This window comes from Eutrigla gurnardus, assembly GCF_963514095.1.
Source record: "Eutrigla gurnardus genome assembly, chromosome: 1".
Classification (NCBI taxonomy): Eukaryota; Metazoa; Chordata; class Actinopteri; order Perciformes; family Triglidae; genus Eutrigla; species Eutrigla gurnardus.
Window position 1 is genome coordinate 28072326 of NC_139915.1, and position 18240 is coordinate 28090565.

The window sequence follows — 18240 nt, forward strand, 5'->3', positions numbered from 1 at the left end:
TTCAATAGATTCATACGCCAGGAACCAGCAGATGTCTCAGCTGCGGCCCTAAAATAAAAATACTTCAGCCTGATTTGATCTTTTGTTGATACTTGTTGTGTTGGCAGTCATTTTAAAAGATTGTAGGAAAAAAACAGGAACATTAAAGAACACTTGTTCTAGAAAATTTACACTTCAGCATCAAACTGATGAGAAATCGGGTACAATGATTCACTCTGTAATGATGCAGTCTGTATCTAACCTCTCTCTCTCTCTCCCACACAGGAGCGGTTTGCCATCGTGACCGGGTGACCTCTCGTTTCTGTCAGACGCTCCGCTGGCTCGGCCGTTGCCACCTGCCCAACGTGCAGGCGCAGTGCTGCAAAACCTGCAGCCAGCGCTCCCGCTCCAGCAGCACGACTCGCCGCTGACCGGCAACAAAGTAATCACTCAACAACGGGAACGGAGACAAATCACCGTTCAGACTCCACACTCTGAGCCCCTTTCCTGATTCCTCCACCTCTACAGACTATCAGTTAGTCCCCGTCTGAAACTCCTGTGCTGGTGGCATTATTATACAGGTCTCATATCAGTTGGGAAGATAACAACAAAATATTGCCTCTCAATGAGAATGTAAATATTTGTTTGCACGTTTTATATTATACAGTTTGACCAGAATCATGATGTCTTTGTAACAGGTGTGGCGCTACATAAGGGCTCTCCTACTCATGTAGCCGGCTTTATAACGCGTTGTTATTACACGATAACCTTGACGGTTGGTACAATGCTCTCATTTTATTGATGGCAGCAGAAAATATACAGATTAAAATAGACAGGTAGGCCGATACAATTATCAATGTGGTACAAGTGTTATGGAACCAAAAATAATTGCTTCATATGACATTTATCCCCCTCCCTTAATTACTGTTGCTACACCTGTCAAGCTTTTTGATCTCGCAGAATACACTATTTAAAATGCGTCGCTACTTTTTGTTCTCTGTTTCCGACAGATGGTGATAAGAGCAGCCTCTCTCATTATTTTGTGTTTTTCCAACTGAAACAGCAGCGGTGGCTGAGCTAAAGATCACTCCGGGAGCTGTTTACATCTCAGGCAACCTTTTAATGTTTGGAGCTGACTGGTTTTAAAACGACAACCCCACGGAGGAGGTTTTTAAATATGCTTTTGATGGTTACGTATGCATCATATTCTGCAAAGCAAAAAAAAAAAAAGTCAGCCTCCTCACAAGTTGACATGTTCTTAGATTACAGTGATGAGCTAGTTAGCCTTCAGGGAATTTCTTCAAATTTAAACCTGGGACCTGGTTGGCATTTTGGTGGTCAAAGGTCAATGTTTTTTTGCAACATAATCTTCCCAAATGTTATGATTTGTAAATGCAATCTCCAGTAGTGAAAACTAACATTCGGCTTTAAAGGAACAGCACCACGGTCACATGACTTTACCCACCGTCCACTTGACAACCAGACGACCTCGTTAGCAACCGCCTATTTAAAGACACGTAAAAGGTTAAAAATTAATGCTTTGGGTATTTACTGACTGAATTTATTTTTCATAGAACAAAACCTGCAGATCTTTTTTCAAGTATCAAAATCAAATCATATCCCAAAAACCCATCGAATTTGAGATAATAGAAACAATAGTGCAAAAATGCTGACTCATCTCCAGATTTCAGGGTTTGTTCCTGCCGCACTTTTTATTTTCACCCCTTGATCCGAAGCTTGACAGGCCTGCAGTGCCTAGCAACGGTTGCTAAGCTATAACTGGACAATCACTGCTTAGGGAGGGATTCAGAATAGAGACAGTTGGTTTATTTAACGTCGGCTGCAGATTTTTGAAGTAACTGTATCAGTAGCAGCTGAGTAATTTCACTCTTCACCACACTCATTTTTTAAAGGCACAAAGTAAAATGTGAAGAGTGGAGCTGCAGGAACATTTGGTGCTAGAGACATTTGGGGTCGGGGGTCGGCGGGCTCAGTGCCTGAGCTACTTGAATATTGGATCATTTAATGGTGTTTTTTATTTTTGTTGATGTGAGTCAAATTGAAATTGAGAATCTGTTTTTTTAAGTGATTGTGAAATCATTAAAATTGGAAGAACTCACTTAGTGTAATATTAAGCACAGTGTATTATGTAATTTGCTTTATATATAGTATTTCATACTTTTTGAAAGTGTTTAGGATCTGAAGTTTGAAGCCACTTTCCTCTTTTCTATTCGTCCCTGCGTTCACAATCATTGTTGGCACTGAATCGTTTAATTCATGCAAAAGCATCTCAAACTCTTTTTGTACAGATATTCATTTTTTGTTTTGTAAAATCAATAAAGGAATATCTGTAGAAAAGCTTGTTACTACATTGAACAAAATAATACATTATTGAAAAGACTACATCAGTAGTACAAATACTACTATATCAATTATTCACATGTGACCTCGACTTCTGAGGGAAATCTTTTCCTCATAGCTAACTTGGATCTGCACGAGTTGTAAACGGCCATGTTGATGTTTGGCCTTCATTTACATCAATTTAACATAGAAGGCTGAAATGAATCTAAAAGTTGCAAAACTTTCTTGTTGACTAAAGAACACACTTTCCTCAAAAACACAGAAAACAAGATACATCCTACACAGTTGGAGTAATAATTTACATATGATGTGTATTAAAAATAAATGATACCTGCCTTATATATTTTGTTTACATATAAAGGGCTCATTTTTGTGTTTTAAAAGCACATTTTTATTTAAAAGTTTGGTGCTGAAATATGGAATTTAAGTATTGTTCATATGCTTCCTTGTTCATTTTGTTCAGGTCTCAACATTACGTCCATTTAAAATTCTGATGAGTCATTTGATCATGTCATAGGCCCCTTGGTTACTGTTACCGTGCCTGTCAAGCTTTTAATACTCGTATGGTACATCTGGGATCTAAACCAACATTTGAGGTGCCGAGTCTGACGTCTGAGAGAAGTGGATTTCAGATTTAGAAAGAAGGATTGTGGTAGATGTTGCAGAGTAAACGTGTCACGTGATTGGACTTATAGACTTATATCAGCTTAGAGACATCTGTAACTCATAGAGATATTCTATTTTTAGGTAAATCAACTTCCCAGTACTTGAGTAGCCCTTATTTAAATCATGAGGTTCTAAACATTACAAAATGCACTAATAGATAAGAGATTCCAGAGTCATTTCATGTGAGTGAGACCAAGGGTTGAGGATTGTGGTTGAGGATTGGGGTTGAGGGTTGGGGGTTGAGGGTTGGGGGTTGAGGATTGGGGTTGAGGGTTGGGGTTGAGGACTGAGGGTTGGGAGGTGACGATTGGGGTTGAGGATTGGGGTTGAGGATTGGGGTTGGGAGTTGAGGATTGGGGTTGAGGATTGGGGTTGAGGGTTGGGGGTTGAGGATTGGGGTTGAGGGTTGGGGGTTGAGGATTGGGGTTGAGGGTTGGGGGTTGAGGGTTGAGGATTGGGGTTGAGGGTTGGGGTTGAGGGTTGGGGGTTGAGGGTTGAGGGTTGGGAGGTGAGGATGTCCGAGCGAGGTGCGGCAGACATTTTGACTTGGTGTGGTAGGAGAGGCCCCAGATGGACGCAGACATTGTTTATATGACTAGTTACTGTAAACTTTTCCTTCTACAACTAATTTTCTGCTATAAAAATATAGTATTTCGATTCCTCCCCCTTTCATTTCCTGAGATTTTAAGGCTAAAATACATTTTAAAAAACCCAACCTGTTTTATAATTTAGAGACAATGTATTCAACATGAAAGCTTGACATGCCTGCTCATCTGATTGGACAATCAGGGGAGGGCTGTAACAGAAGGAACAACCATATTTGGGCTGAATCATTTCCATTAACAAACATGTTCCCACAAAGTGAAACACAGTTTGACTGTCGGGATTATACAAGCATTTAACCTTCTTAATTGAGTCTGTTGGTCTGATTGTTCTGTTCCCTTTTTTCTGTTTTTAAAGATTCATATTTGTACTTAATTATGTAATAATTATGTTGGTTTCCAAGCACAAAGTCAAGACTGTGGTCAAACGGCTCTGCGCATTTTTCAAAGCAATCAGTTGATTAATTACAATCTTTTCGCCTGATTGGACGGTTACACAACAGTTAGATGCTCTGGATGAAATGGTGTTCGTGTATTAATCAGCGATGTGTTACTACGTATGGATATTTATATACTGTGCTTTATACCATGGAATAAAAATGCAAAATACAAGTCGCTTATGTAAATGTGATGTTCTCAAACGTCAAATTATGCACGTAGGACTGGAGATGATGGAAGCAGCTGTCAGAGAGAAAGATACGTTGGGGGACTTAAAATGCAGTCGCTCAAAATAAAACTTCACCAGAAGAAGGATGGTATAAAACACGGCTTTAATCATGCGCGTTTAAGAAGATAATGCGGTTTTAATACTGATGTGTGAAGTCCTTACATCTGGTCCAATCAAAGAATAATATACCAAATCATATAGTTCCAAGAACAGAGGGAAGCAGCGAGGTTAATTTAATGATCATGGTGTAATTATGGAAAAAAAAAAAAGCCCTCAGTCCCATTATTCTGCCAGTTTCATCATGACGTAGATTCAGTCCAGTGTGTGATTCCTCGTCACGGCTGGAAGCTCAGTAGTCGACGGGTGGCAGCGTCACCATCTGGGTGAACGCCTCGTGGTCGACGTTCCCGTTTTTCTTGACGTTGGCCTCTTTGAAGAGTTCATCCACTAGACGAGGAAGACAGAGAGAGAAAACTTTTAGAATTGGGACCTTTTATCCATTTGGGATTTCTACTCGAATGCTTCTAATGTGGTGAATTCAATCGTTTAACATGAAAAACCTTTTTCCCCCAAAAAACACCAGAGAATCAAAATGTACGTTAAACCTTTTCTGAGTAGTTTTAGTATCGTTGGTTTGGGTGAAATGAACACAGTGGAAGAAACTGACTTAGCATATTTACTTATCATGAGGTACCTTTGTTACTTCTTATTATTCTTATCTTATTACACATATTTTATTATTCTCCCCCTACATCTATTTGAGATCCATAGTTATTAGTTACTTTAAAAGGGGACATTTTTCTGCTTTAGAAGTAACTTTTTGTACCATAAGTACATTTTGCTGTTGGTAATTCTGCTTTTTGGTACTTTTGATTTGAATGCAGGACTTGTACTTATAATGTAAAGTAATGAGTAAAATGTAGTCACAGTTTTGGTTTAAATGAACAACACGTTACATCCTGTAATTGTGTTTCCCATCTTTTCATGTTGATGACTTCCACACAGCTGGACGACACCGCTGCCACCTGAATGAGTCATTCTTTTCAAAGTCACAGCAGTTATTTGCTTACAGCTGGGAGCTGAACAGTGTCGTGGCATCGCCGTGGGTCTCAATAGTTTTGTGATCCAACAACTGACGGATGGTCCCCCCCCCCCCCACCCCCCCCCAGCTGAGCTTCATTTAAATATAAACTGCTTCCAGGGCACAGCACCCATCCAGAGGCGGCACGACTGACAGAAAACTTTCTGACAGTGGAAAAAACAAATGACTTAAAAATCCACCTCAGGCGATTAATAACTGGATACTAAAGTGAAACTGTCTGCCTTAAAAGCTGCTGGACGAGCCACTTCCTCCACTTTGCCCACGTTCTCCACAATCACGTCACGCTTTGAAACGAAACATGAAGGTTGTCAGAGGAGAACACAATCAACCGGGTCCTTGAGTTGAAATAAAATATACCGTATATAAAAAAAGAAAAGCTGAAGCAACTTAAACGCGAAATAAAGATGGACTGCTGTTCTTGAATCAAGTGCATGCCTCAGCTTTACTTGAGGTTGAATATAGGATGGAAGCTTTATTACACGGAGGGGGGCAGCTTGCAATGTCCAAAGACGAACTCGCTGTTGTCAAAGTTACAGTGGATTGGCATCTTTGTGGGGCTTACACATGTAGTACATGTGAGGTAGATGGTCTTTGTAAAATGTCAGGAAGGGGGGGGGGGGGGGGGATTCAGGGAGGCAGGGTGGGCTGAGAGAACATCCTTTTGATTGAAATATTTATTGATTTTTTTGTCATCTCATGAGGACAAACACCTGTAGTTTCTCTCCTCTTAGTGACCCAACCATTGGTTGTTGTTTTGTGTTTAATCCTTTAGATTCATGTGATTTCAAACCCAGTGAGTTAGAGCCAATCAGAGTGCTGCAGGGAGGACGTACTGGCTTTCTGCAGAAAATGTGCTCTGTGGCACAAACCAAACATTTATGATACCTCCATGTTTTGTTCAGCAAGATGAGTTTTTTTTTTAAATGAGCATTTACAAACATCCATGTGTTTCCTGTAGATTGTAGAACACATTTTAATTACTTCATAAGCCTTTGCTTATTTTTGCAGTGGCTCCTATCAACACGTAGCAGCTTCCTGCTGTCTCTCCATGTTAATGCTGCTCATTCATTCGGATCCGTACCTTCTTTGTCCGTGAGTTTCTCCCCCAGCTTGGTGAGCTTGGCCCGGAGCTCCGACGCCGGGATGTAGCCCTTCTTCTGCTTGTCTGTCATCCTCAGGGCCTCCAGGATCTCCGCCTTGGGGTCTTCCTGCTGCATCTGTCTGTGCATCATCGTCAGAAACGTGGAGAAGTCCAGCTCGCCTGTCTTTTCTGAACAGATATCAGGTGTGTGTTTTAGGTTTAACGTGGAAAACGTTTGATGAAAGGCCACACGAAGGTAGAAATACTGGAATTATCAATTAGAGACAAACATGTTTTTTCCATTGTTGTTCTTTCTTTCTTTCTTTCTTTCTTTCTTTCTTTCTTTCTTTCTTTCTTTCTTTCTTTCTTTCTTTCTTTCTTTCTTTCTTTCTTTCTTTCTTTCTTTCTTTCTTTCTTTCTTTCTTTCTTTCTTTCTTTCTTTCTTTCTTTCTTTCTTTCTTTTCAAAAGCGAATCAGCAGGATTTGTCAGTGTTCATATGCCACAAAGTCCTTTTTTAATTTATGTAAATGTATAATTGCCTTATATTTAATTGCCTATGATCTCAAGATCATAGAAAAATAATCCAATTACAATCAAATGGCTTTATATTTAGTTCTATAATCAAACCATAGTGAAATTAAAACAGTTCAAAAACAAACTCCATCACCCTCTACAAACGAAGTTCACATCTACTGTTCGTCCTACTTTACCGATTTTGTGAACCTGCAGATGTCTGTCGATTTCCCCGAATGTGGGGCTCGTTCCCAGGCAGCGCATCACGGTGATCAGGTCTTTGACCGCAATCTTGCCCTTCTGCTTCTTGTCATACAAGGAGAAGCACTCCTTGAACTCTGCGAGGGAAACGTATTGTTGTGGTATTTACTTAGAAACATTATCAGCCGTTTATTTATCACACAGTAGAAACAGGTTGGCATTACTTCACAGGAACTAATGAACTAATTCTTCCTTATGGGCTTCCTTTTCTTTTCTCTTTTTCCAATATGTATTCATTATTAACAGATTATTGTTAACAGATTTCAAACCTTAATAAATAGTGTTAATAGAAGTAAAACAACATGCAGTGGAATCCTCCTACCGTTGATTTGAACTGGAGTGAAGAATTTAGCCTGTGAGGTGATATTAATATGTTGTTACTTGACAGGTAAGTACACACAAAAAACACCATTATACGATAAAATACACCAAGAAAACGGCCTAATGAAAAGAAAGTACTTCTCTTACCATTTCTGCAGTTGCTTCGTTTCTCTCCAGGAAGAAGATCGCTTCCTGTGGCCTGCGTCACCTGTCCCTCCACCTCTGTCTAAAGTCCACCACCTGTTAGCCTCCATGTCATTTAATATGTGTTGCCGTGGAAACACAGATACCGGATCCACAGGGCTCCATTGTCCTTTCCCTTTTCCACCCCGGTGAAAGGAGGGGACCAATATTACCAGTGTGATAATACAGTGTGATGCACTGAAAGCAAGTCGTTTGTAACCACATAAATAACACAGGTTTAAATAGCGTTGAAGGCCTAATGAGTAGAGACGTTCCTTAAGGCCAGAATAATCCCTCACAATCATTGTTCACGACCCGAGGAAGCTGCTTTAATGGCAGACACAGCACACAAAAACACAAATATAATGAGGCAAAATGACAAAGCTGGTTCCAAAGCCAGAATTAATCTAGTTTGGGCTTTCAGACGCCGGAGGGGCTGACCGTGAATGTTGTGTTAACGACGTGTGATGTCACTGATAACACCGTTATAGGGGCTTAGTAAAGATGATTTAAAGTTGATTTGAAGAACATTTGGGGTCAAAAAAGGTAAATTAAAGAGAAAAATGTGAATAATAACAAGCAGCAAGTAAAAGAAGAATTCCAACATTTTAATTAAATGAAAAGTTCAGTATTTCACCAGCAACAAATCTTAAGCAAAGGAACAATACTGTACAAACAAACAGTGACAATTACAGTGTGACATTCAGGAAAATAACTCAATCAGCCTCGTAACTCGTTTGCATCTCCAAACCGAGATGCTGGTTTCTTTGACCTTTTGAAAAATGTAAAAGCATCCGTACCCTCAACTTCTTTTCACCGCTGTGCTGATTTAAACTTCTTAAGCACTTTGTGTCAGAAATAACGCAATAAAACAGCGAGTGTTGCCAATGAGTGCATATCGGCAGAAGTCTGGATTACCACATAGAGGAAATATAAAAGGTTACAGCTCTCAAATCTAAATGATTGACAGCCTGGATTTCACCTAAATCTCTGTGTGACACCAGAGACGATTTATCTTCCTATCTATAAAGCATCTCTATTTAGTTTTAAATCATCGTCATGTCATCATCAGGCTACTTTTTTAACTTTCCCTTTTAACTTTTTTATTTTGTCTTTATATTACATTTGGGTGTTATATCATTTTATAGAACTTTAAATCAACTTTCAAGCTGTTTTTCAAATTGTGCTCTTTCTCCATATCCTGTTTGACGAAGGTCATGCAACCTAAATGAATCATGATGTCTTTTTTCTTCTTCTTTTCTCTCTCGATGGCCAGACCGGAGCTCCAGTAGCTGGCAGTACTTTTACAGAACCTTGATGACACTTTTCTTGTTGAGCTTCACAGCATTCAATGATCATTGATTGAATTCTTTGAGGATTTTAACTTTTTTGTGGGTTTTTAAGTGAAAGGTCAACCGTGTCATTCACATGACTGGTAAAGAGACAGGAGGTGCAATGTCATTTTTTATTTTTTGGAGATGAATGGTGGTCTGTGTTTTTTCAAGGCTCGAATACCAAAGAGAGAAAAAATGTTTTAAACCATCAGAGAGTCTGTGTGAATGAAAACAGACAAGTCACCTCCTGATTATATACATGTATGTCTGAATCCAGCAGAGTCTCGTGTTTGACCATGAGGTCGGTGCACGTCGACAGCCCTCGTCATCGCCGTCCAATCAGACGCCGCCTGAGTCACAGGAGAGAGAATCAGCATGCAGCGGTCGGGTCGTACAAACGTAAGTGGCTTCTGATTCTTAGACGTGTCTCCAGACCTGGACGGGTGTTCTTCAGTGGTTCTGCTTGAGGTGTAAGGTGTAGTAGGACCAGGGTTCTGGCACGTAGACCAGTCCGGGGTACTTGTTGCGTAGCACCGGGTCGTTCCACAGGTAGGCCACCCACAGGGCCACCAGGACCACGGTCACACTGAAACTACACAACAGGAACAGGCCGTTGGCGTCCGGGCTGAGGCCTCGAACGTGTTGACGTATCACCATGACTACCATGGCGAGGAAGGTGAGGAGGAAGAGTTCAGTGATCTGTCCTTCAGTGACCAAGTACCTGGAGGAAATCAAGCAAAGACGTCATGAACCTTTTATTACAACCGAAAAAACACATAATACTGCTGTTTATTATATACTGCTACTGCTACTACTACTACAGATACTACTATTACTATTACTACTACTACTACCAATACTGCTGTTTATCATATACTGCTACTGCTACTACTATTACTACTACCGATACTGCTGCTAATACGACTGCTGCTGCTTCTACTACTACTACTACTACTACTACTGTTACCGATACTGCTACTACTACTGCTGCTGCTGCTGCTACTACTGCTACTACTATTACTACTACTACTACTACTACCACCAATACTGCTGCTAATACGACTGCTGCTGCTTCTACTACTACTACTACTGTTACCGATACTGCTACTACTACTGCTGCTGCTACTACTACTACTACTACTACTACGATTGCTACTACTACTTCTACTATTACTACTACTACTACTACTACTACTACTACCGATACTGCTGCTAATACGACTGCTGCTGCTACTACTGCTACTACTATTACTACTACTACTACTACTACCACCGACACTGCTACTACTACTGCTGCTGCTGCTACTACTGCTACTATTACTACTACTACCACCACCAATACTGCTGCTAATACGACTGCTGCTGCTTCTACTACTACTACTACTACTACTACTGTTACCGATACTGCTACTACTACTGCTGCTGCTGCTACTACTACTACTACTACGATTGCTACTACTACTTCTACTATTACTACTACTACTACTACTACCGATACTGCTGCTAATACGACTGCTGCTGCTTCTACTACTACTACTGTTACCGATACTGCTACTACTACTGCTGCTGCTGCTACTACTACTACTTCTACTTCTACTGTTACTACAACTGGTACCAATACTGCTAATACTACTGCTGCTGCTTCTACTACTACTACTACTACTACTACTACTACTACTGTTACCAATACTGCTACTACTACTACGGCTGCTTCTACTACTACTACTAATACTGCTACTACTACCGATACTGCTAATACGACTGCTGCTGCTTCTACTACTTCTACTTCTACTGTTACTACTACTGGTACCAATACTGCTAATATTGCTGCTGCTTCTCACTAAATTAAAATCAAGTACAAAGCACTTCCTGTGTCACGGACGGGGAGGATTTTCTAAAATATGATTTTAGATTTGATATATAACATATACTGTACATGATACATGACATATAATATGATATGATTAATTTAAGACCATCATATGGTGAAATGGAAATGTCACTCCTCCGCTACAGTTTCATATCAGGCACATACAAAAGGCTTTAACAAATCCCTGTATTCATGGACAGAAGGGGCACAGAAGGTTTTCACGAGAAGGCGACTGACCAATAGTAGACGGCGCTGGGTCCAAGCAACAGCCAACCAGAGACGGGAAGCTTCTTCTGCTCTTTGGCATTGGTGAAGCAGCCGGAGAAGTAGATGAACAGAATGATGAAGAAAGGAATATACCTGGAATAGAACGAAGGGAAGGGGAAAGAAGGGAGGACGCAAACATTTAAAAAAAAAAAAGACATTTCTTTTCACTCAGAAAGTAATTTATCTCAGGGTTAAAACTTGCACTGATAGCTTGTTCTCAATTTGAACATCTGGGAGATTTATTAATAAATTGAATTGCACCACGGCTCGAGAAAATTGGTTTCAGTTCAAATCATCATATCAGGACACCTCAAGCTACTTCTCCTACTTCTATTAAAGAACAAACTAAACTGACTGAAAGGATTCGGCAAATTCATCCAAACATATTTTCTGTTACTATTTTTATGATTTAATGATCGTCTCAGTCATTTTTCTAAGTAAACAGTGAAAACAATGTTGTCTCCAAAAATAAAATAAAAACGTGTTCTTGAATGTGATGGTTATATTTGATGGTTTGTTGTGTGTTGGTGCAACAGTCAAACCACACACGTAACAGTAGTATTATCAAAGGGCAAACTGAACTTCTGTCAGCACTTGAGTGAAAACAATGCTGGCACTTTATCAACCTGAGCGATGCAAATCAGCTCATAATCATTTTTTACCAAAGTAAATCTCTTCCAAATCCCTCTATTTCCCGTCAGCACTCTGAACCTCACACAGCAGGTGGAAACCGTCACCAGGACCTGCTCAAACTCCTGAAACCTGTTTTATACTCAAGAGATGAAAAATAGCTTCCACAGATTCCAGCACACTGATAACTTGGTCTCTGCTGTGTCCAAATGATCTTAATCTATACTCGTTGATTTATTGCATCCACGAACACAACCAGAGGCAAACAGTTTGTTTCATCAAAGCGTTTGAAACAATCTCTTGCCAGCACTGCATATTACACAATACTAACAGTTATCATGGAAGACATGAAGACGTACCACATCAAATGGCCCAGCTGTTCATCATAATAATAGAGCAGCTCGAAGGAGTCAATCTGTGAAGGAAGAGGAATGAAATGTTACTAGAACATTACAACATTTATAATAACACAAGTTACTGTGAGTCTCTGGTTTATGCAACAGTGCCACCTGCTGTTCAAGTCCATTTACACATTATGGCAAATTAACTTGCATCCACCCACTAACACATTGACGACAGATTGCTCAAATAATTCAGGAGGCATTTGTATTCGGTTGCCGGAGGACACTTTAGACTCTGAGGACTGAACCAACGGTCTTCAATTAGAGGCAACTCGCTCTACCTCCGAGCCACATCACCACACAGGTAAAGATATTAATGTGAGCATGTAACCAAGGAAGGAGGCAGCAAAAACAAACAAGTCACAACGATTATTTTTATAATTGCTTTTTCTTTCCTTTTCTTTCATCTATTTTATTTGCTCCCATTACTTATCTTTGTCCTTGAACACCTCGTATATCTGAAGCCAAGATGCTTAAAAACAGGTTATTTTGTTTTTCCCTGTGTGTTTGATGATCCAGCACCTTTGAACTGTTAACCTCTGAGGTAAATCCTCATTAAAAGATTAACGCACGAATCAACATTTACATGTAAATACGTGTCAATCAACGGCCCCTCAGGACCTCTGCTGATAAAAGTGTTTTAAAGGAATGAAATGCTACATTATAAAAACTGCATGCAATGCACTCAGCTTAATGGTAATGAGAAAAAAAATACACTAGTGCACATACTATGAACCAAATTCACAACGCTCTTTATAATAGTAAATAGTTAAAAAAGTTGGTTTGGATTTACACAAATTAAACATGAACCTGCACTGAAAGCACCAGGAAATCACAGCAAATCATCATGCATAGTGTTACGAGAATCACAACCACAGAGCAGAGAGAAAAATCATCAGGACCTTTGAGTCACTGAACTGACTCCGGAGAGTCAAGGCAACATCATGTTATTGTTGTGTGACATCATGACAGGTGATAATGAAGTAAATATCAATAGATTCAGTAAAATGTGTATCGGGACCCACTAGGCAAACATGGCCAGCAGAAAGAAAAAAAAATACGTGAAAGGAATTTTCCCCGGGTATTCCAGCGTTCCCAGTATGCCCATAACGGGGCCAAACTGTCCCCTTTACTCGACTTGAACAGAAACGGATGCTCACCAGCGAGGCAGGCTTGAGGTCTTTGATGATGGGGTTCTCTCTGACTGACAGGTGGAGCTGGTAGCCGCTCAGGATGAGCCGATGGTTGATGGAGTCTCCCACCAGGTGGATGCTGGCTCCCATGACAAAGGTGATGATGCAGAGGTAGACCGCCGAGCGAGGCGGCGCCCGGGGACTGCGCTCAATCAGCTGATCGGAGCAGGAACACACACATTCTGTAGATTGTTGCATGATTGTTGCTCCAACCCCAGAAGAGCAGGTAACTTCATGTCATCCTGTTTTCTGCCCATTTCTCTATTACTCTATTACCAATGTGCCTTGAAAAGCAGGTATATGTCTCTTTGGGCTACATTACTGCTTTGTGTGTTGTTTAGATGTATATAGCTAGTAGGGAATGGTCACATCCTAAACCTGCTAGACTGTCGGTAAAGCAATACAAGAGTAAATAAAAGGGCTTGAATAGAAGACGGGTTGTTTAAAACTCGTTGAGGTCTGTGTGACGATGTGTTGCATGTTTTTCACATATAAAGGCTTCAGCAGATGGTGGAATAATGATGCGAAGGCAACCCACAGTGAACCAATCACTGTCAGGAATCCTATCAGGAATGCCATGACTTCCAGCGTAATTAATATGCAACGGTAAATGTCATTCATAATTGACACCTACGGGTGAAATACCTCGCTGACGAATGTGTGAGCTGTGTCTCTAAGCAACTGCAAACATGTTGTCTCATATCAATCATGGCGAGAGAAGTGATACGAAACATTATGAAACATGTGCTTGTGCTCTCTGTCACGAGCAGCTGGTGGTCAGAATGACGAGCCTGCGTTTAAAATGTCAAGAATCATAAGGAAGTCATGTGTTCAACCATGTTTGGGTTTAATCGGTCTGCTAGAGAGAAGAACAGTCAAATAAATTACATTTTTGTGGATATACAGGCTGAATATTCTCTGCATTAGCCTCTTCCACAATCCCCAAAGTGCTTTATTGTGGTAACTCTTACCTTTAGCATTAGGAATGGTGTTATGACATTGTAGGCCATGTGGAAATAGTCTCCAGCACTGGGCTTGTTCAGGGGGAACCACTCCAGAGGAAGGATGATCTAATACACACGACACAAAGAAAATATGTGAGGCTCCATGAAATGTTTTCTTTGCACCATTTAAAACGACCTGTAAACTAATGTGCATTGATCCTCCTCACCATGACAATAGGCCTCCCAAAGTCCAGTATCCAGTTCTGCAGAGTCAGGCAGAACCACAGGTCCAGATGGAAATGCTGCCCGCTCTGCCGTGGCACATTTCCCTTCAAACCACCGGGAGTGCTGTCGACATACATACAGGCACTGTAAGTCAACGTAATAGAGTAACATTACACAAGCTAAGGGCAGCACAGAGGTTAAATGTGTAATAGACACGTTGGGAATACTGTAGTAAAGTACGGTTTAACTGCTGCAGTAAATCCAGGTTATAACATGCTGCTTTTTTACTTATCTACTTTATTACTACTTTAAACGTTTGGCCGTTTAGTTCTTTATATAAAAGGCAGCAAAGCATTCGCTTTAGCAACAGCTGTGTGTGTGCAAGATGGTATACATATTTAATGAAAATAAATCAAACCATTCTAGCAGACTATGGTAAATATATAAAAGAGAAAAGGAGGGAAATTGTACAAATATACTGTATAAATGTTTGCCATGATAACACTGTGCTTTTCTTCTTCCTGCACTATAAAATCAAGAATGAGATGTTTGCACCAGCTGCTGTAGATCTGCTGAACTATTCACTTCATGGTGCGTTTGTGTGCAATCTGCTATTTCTGCTGCATGCTGAACACGTTCACTATGGTTCTGCATGCGTACCGGGACAGGATGAGTGACGCTGTTGGTCCTGAATTTTGGCCTCTCGTTAAAAAAAAGGCAGTAAAACAGAGACGGATTAATAATAGAGCTGTCAGCCTTCATGTCTGCTGGAAAACCGCCACCCTGTCACTCAAACATCCAATTCCTTTCTAGTAGCAATCACTTCTGGCACAGTTCCATGGCAGTTTGTGCATCTGCCACTTAAGTCAGATCTGTGTGTAATGACAGGCATCTTTTACCTTTTTCCTAAGATGCCCTTTTAGGGGCATTATTTATATGTATTTTTTTTATTCTGGCTGTGTTATGATTTAGTAGAATTTAATAGAATCACAAATTTGACCGCTAGCGTCTTTATTCGGCCCTGCGATAGACTGGCGACCTGTCCAGGGTGTACCCTGCCGTCGCCCAATGATAGCTGGGTTCAGCTCCAGCCCCCCACGACCCTGAATACAGGATTAGACAATGGATGGATGGATGGGCTTCTATATTCATGGTTCCCACTCAAAGTCAAATGTCAAATTCCCTGACTTTCACTGACAAAAAGCTGGATTTCCATGACCTATGATGAACGGTTAAAAACAGGGCACCAGACAAAAAAACAAAGAAACAGTATTTAAACCCATTAATTTGAGCTTTTAGTACAAAACTTTAGATTTCACTGCTTGAACAGTGCACATGTATTGTGTTATTGTTGTTGACGAGTGGTAAATTGGTGCTGAAAAACCAAGTAACCACAACAACCACTCATGGAATGGTTGTAAAGGAAAATACAGCATGGGAAATATTACATTTTGATAAATGGCAACTAAAATTCAAACATGCTACAAAAACAATTCCCTAATATTCCATAACTTTGCCCCCCCAAAAATGATCTAATCCCCTGACTTTCAACGTCTTTAAAATACTTGACCCGTGGGAAACCCTGTATATTTTTGTGGATGAGGTTTCCTCGTTATTGTAGGCCTACTAACCGATTCAAGCAGTACCTTACTTTGTCTAACTCTAGTTTGTGGTATCTTATCTTTTCTGATTTTGCAATCAACATCATTCAATACAGTTGACCACTACTGTTGACACAGCTATCTCCAGGTACTGACGTCAGAAGAAAGGAGCGTTTTATTTCCAACCCAGGAAAGGACTGCAACTTTTTACAGCCTCCATTGTCCTCATGTCACCCTTCCAACAGCGTTACTTTTACACAGTTAAATGGCAAATAAATAAAAACACAATGATGTGCCTTTGAACATAAGCTACAGGAGAGCTGAGCAGAGCAGAATCACGTGACCGCAGGAAGAGGACGGTAACCTCCAGCAGCATCGCTTCTCTCCGTCACTTGCAACTAACAAACAATAACAAAAACAGCCACGTGATACATATAAGTCGATATCGCCATGGAAGTTGAGATATTTCCTATTGACGCCACCCAAAGCGCGCGCGCGCCTGTTCGCTTTTATTTGCGCGTCCGACCGTTGACTTCGTACGCAGCCGCGTCACATGACGCGGAGAACCAGCAGCAACGGAGCGCTGCTGAACCGGTTAACGGGGAGTTAGAAATCCGTTCATTTCTTAATATCCCCACTGTTAGTTGCTGAACCGACTTCCCCTTCGCCTACGACAATAAACGGCCAAATGGTAGCGTGACGTGTGCAAACCTAGTTTGTGTTGTCGCGTGCGAATCGTTGCCTCGACGTTTTCGTGAAAACTGCATTTTTAGTCCCGTGTTTGCGGGTCGAGATGACGGCTTTCCCTCAGCAAGCGACGGAAAGCTAAAACTACAGTAACGCTTCACTTCCTTGTTGACTTCCGCTTTGTTCCCGCCCACCAGCCTCTCCGACCAATCAAGCTTCAGCAGAGGAGCCCTAACCGGAAGTAGATTTTATTTAAACCCTGAGTGATGATTTGTAGGCAACTTCAACCCAAATTGCAGGACACATAAATAAGATAATAACACAATTAATAAAAAATGTTCTACTATGTCGAAGTTTTGTGGCACAGGGCTAAAAGTGTACTGAAATAATTTTACTTAAATAACTTAACCTGTCACTGTATAGCCATGAGTATGGTTACTTGCTTTCCAAACAATGCATTTATTTAGGAAAGGTTAAAAAAATCCCAAACAAGTAATCATAGAATATATAACTGGCTATTTTTTTAAATATTTTTTTAATTGCAGTGTGATAATTAGAGGATGTGAGTCCAGCGAGACTGCGCCTCCTGTTGTGGGGAATGCTGTTAAAAAATTATTCAACCATCTGTTTTCAAAAGCCACCACATGAAAAGATACGAGGCGTTCTCTGAGGAGCGACCAAAACAACAAATGCTCAGCATGTATGCAGTTTACATCAACTCATTAATCAGCACAGACAATGTGTTTGTGACCTTTACTGCCCACATTTAGCAGATGTTCGATCTCCTATAGGAAGGCAGTCAGAAACATGAAGATATGATGGCAGGAGGTAATCCTGACACACGTATGAAGCATGTGAAAAGGTTCAGGCTTTTTCTGTGGAGGTCCAGCTGAAGCTCAGAGTCACATGGGTCTCTGACTTCTCCTATCAGTGAATCCAGTACTCTGTTGATGCTTTCAGCGGCTCCAGTCACATTGAATTGGTTACACATCAATAAAAGTGTCACACACATCGTCCTAATGGCCTACTGATCATGTGTGTGGCTCACAACAGATTAATTGCCGACATTTGTTCAAAGTCTAAATGTATTTTCACTTGTGTGGACATTGAATTAGACCGAGCTGTCCGCCGTGACTGATAAGGGCATTATGAAAGGACAGTACACGATGAACAACATTTGACATGCAGGACACACACACGCAGCCTACATGCCATTTAATCAACTCTTTTCCACCTGTCCAGAGCAGAATATATTGCGGCATTAAATTAGTCGCCACTTTCGAAAGCAAACGCATTAGCAAAAAATCATGTTTATCTTCAGGTGAAGCGTGTTTAATCAAGCATGTGTGGA

The 18240-nt window shown here is 40.7% G+C and overlaps 3 protein-coding genes across 4 annotated transcripts in view; 1 reads left to right on the forward strand and 2 right to left on the reverse strand.

Moving 5' to 3' along the window:
• Positions 1-3209, forward strand: part of adamts7 (a disintegrin-like and metallopeptidase (reprolysin type) with thrombospondin type 1 motif, 7) — a 63808-nt gene extending 60599 nt beyond the window's left edge. Inside the window, exon 24 of the mRNA XM_084015978.1 lies at positions 265-3209. Within this exon, the coding sequence (XP_083872104.1) occupies positions 265-410 (146 nt within the window). The 3' untranslated portion in view covers positions 411-3209. The remainder of the gene's footprint in view (positions 1-264) is intronic.
• A 1160-nt stretch (positions 3210-4369) lies between these two features.
• Positions 4370-7779, reverse strand: LOC311013022 (calmodulin-like protein 4). The gene is made up of 5 exons (XM_084008884.1): positions 7702-7779; positions 7556-7586; positions 7170-7310; positions 6459-6647; positions 4370-4722 (listed from the first exon to the last, which is right to left on the reverse strand). Exons 1-5 carry the CDS (start codon positions 7702-7704, stop codon positions 4625-4627), a joined length of 462 nt encoding a protein of 153 aa, XP_083865010.1. The 5' UTR covers positions 7705-7779; the 3' UTR covers positions 4370-4624.
• A 545-nt stretch (positions 7780-8324) lies between these two features.
• Positions 8325-17053, reverse strand: LOC311013921 (ceroid-lipofuscinosis neuronal protein 6-like). Of its 2 annotated transcripts, XM_084010228.1 has the most exons (8): positions 16914-17053; positions 14604-14724; positions 14404-14502; positions 13400-13588; positions 12198-12253; positions 11179-11301; positions 9507-9792; positions 8325-9421 (listed from the first exon to the last, which is right to left on the reverse strand). In XM_084010228.1, the coding sequence occupies exons 1-7, from the start codon at positions 16967-16969 to the stop codon at positions 9522-9524; spliced, it is 915 nt and encodes a 304-aa protein (XP_083866354.1). In that variant the 5' UTR covers positions 16970-17053; the 3' UTR covers positions 8325-9421; positions 9507-9521. The 2 variants fall into 2 exon arrangements, with proteins under 2 accessions (XP_083866354.1, XP_083866353.1); XM_084010227.1 differs by having other exon boundaries at positions 8325-9792.
• Positions 17054-18240: the final 1187 nt, after the last annotated feature.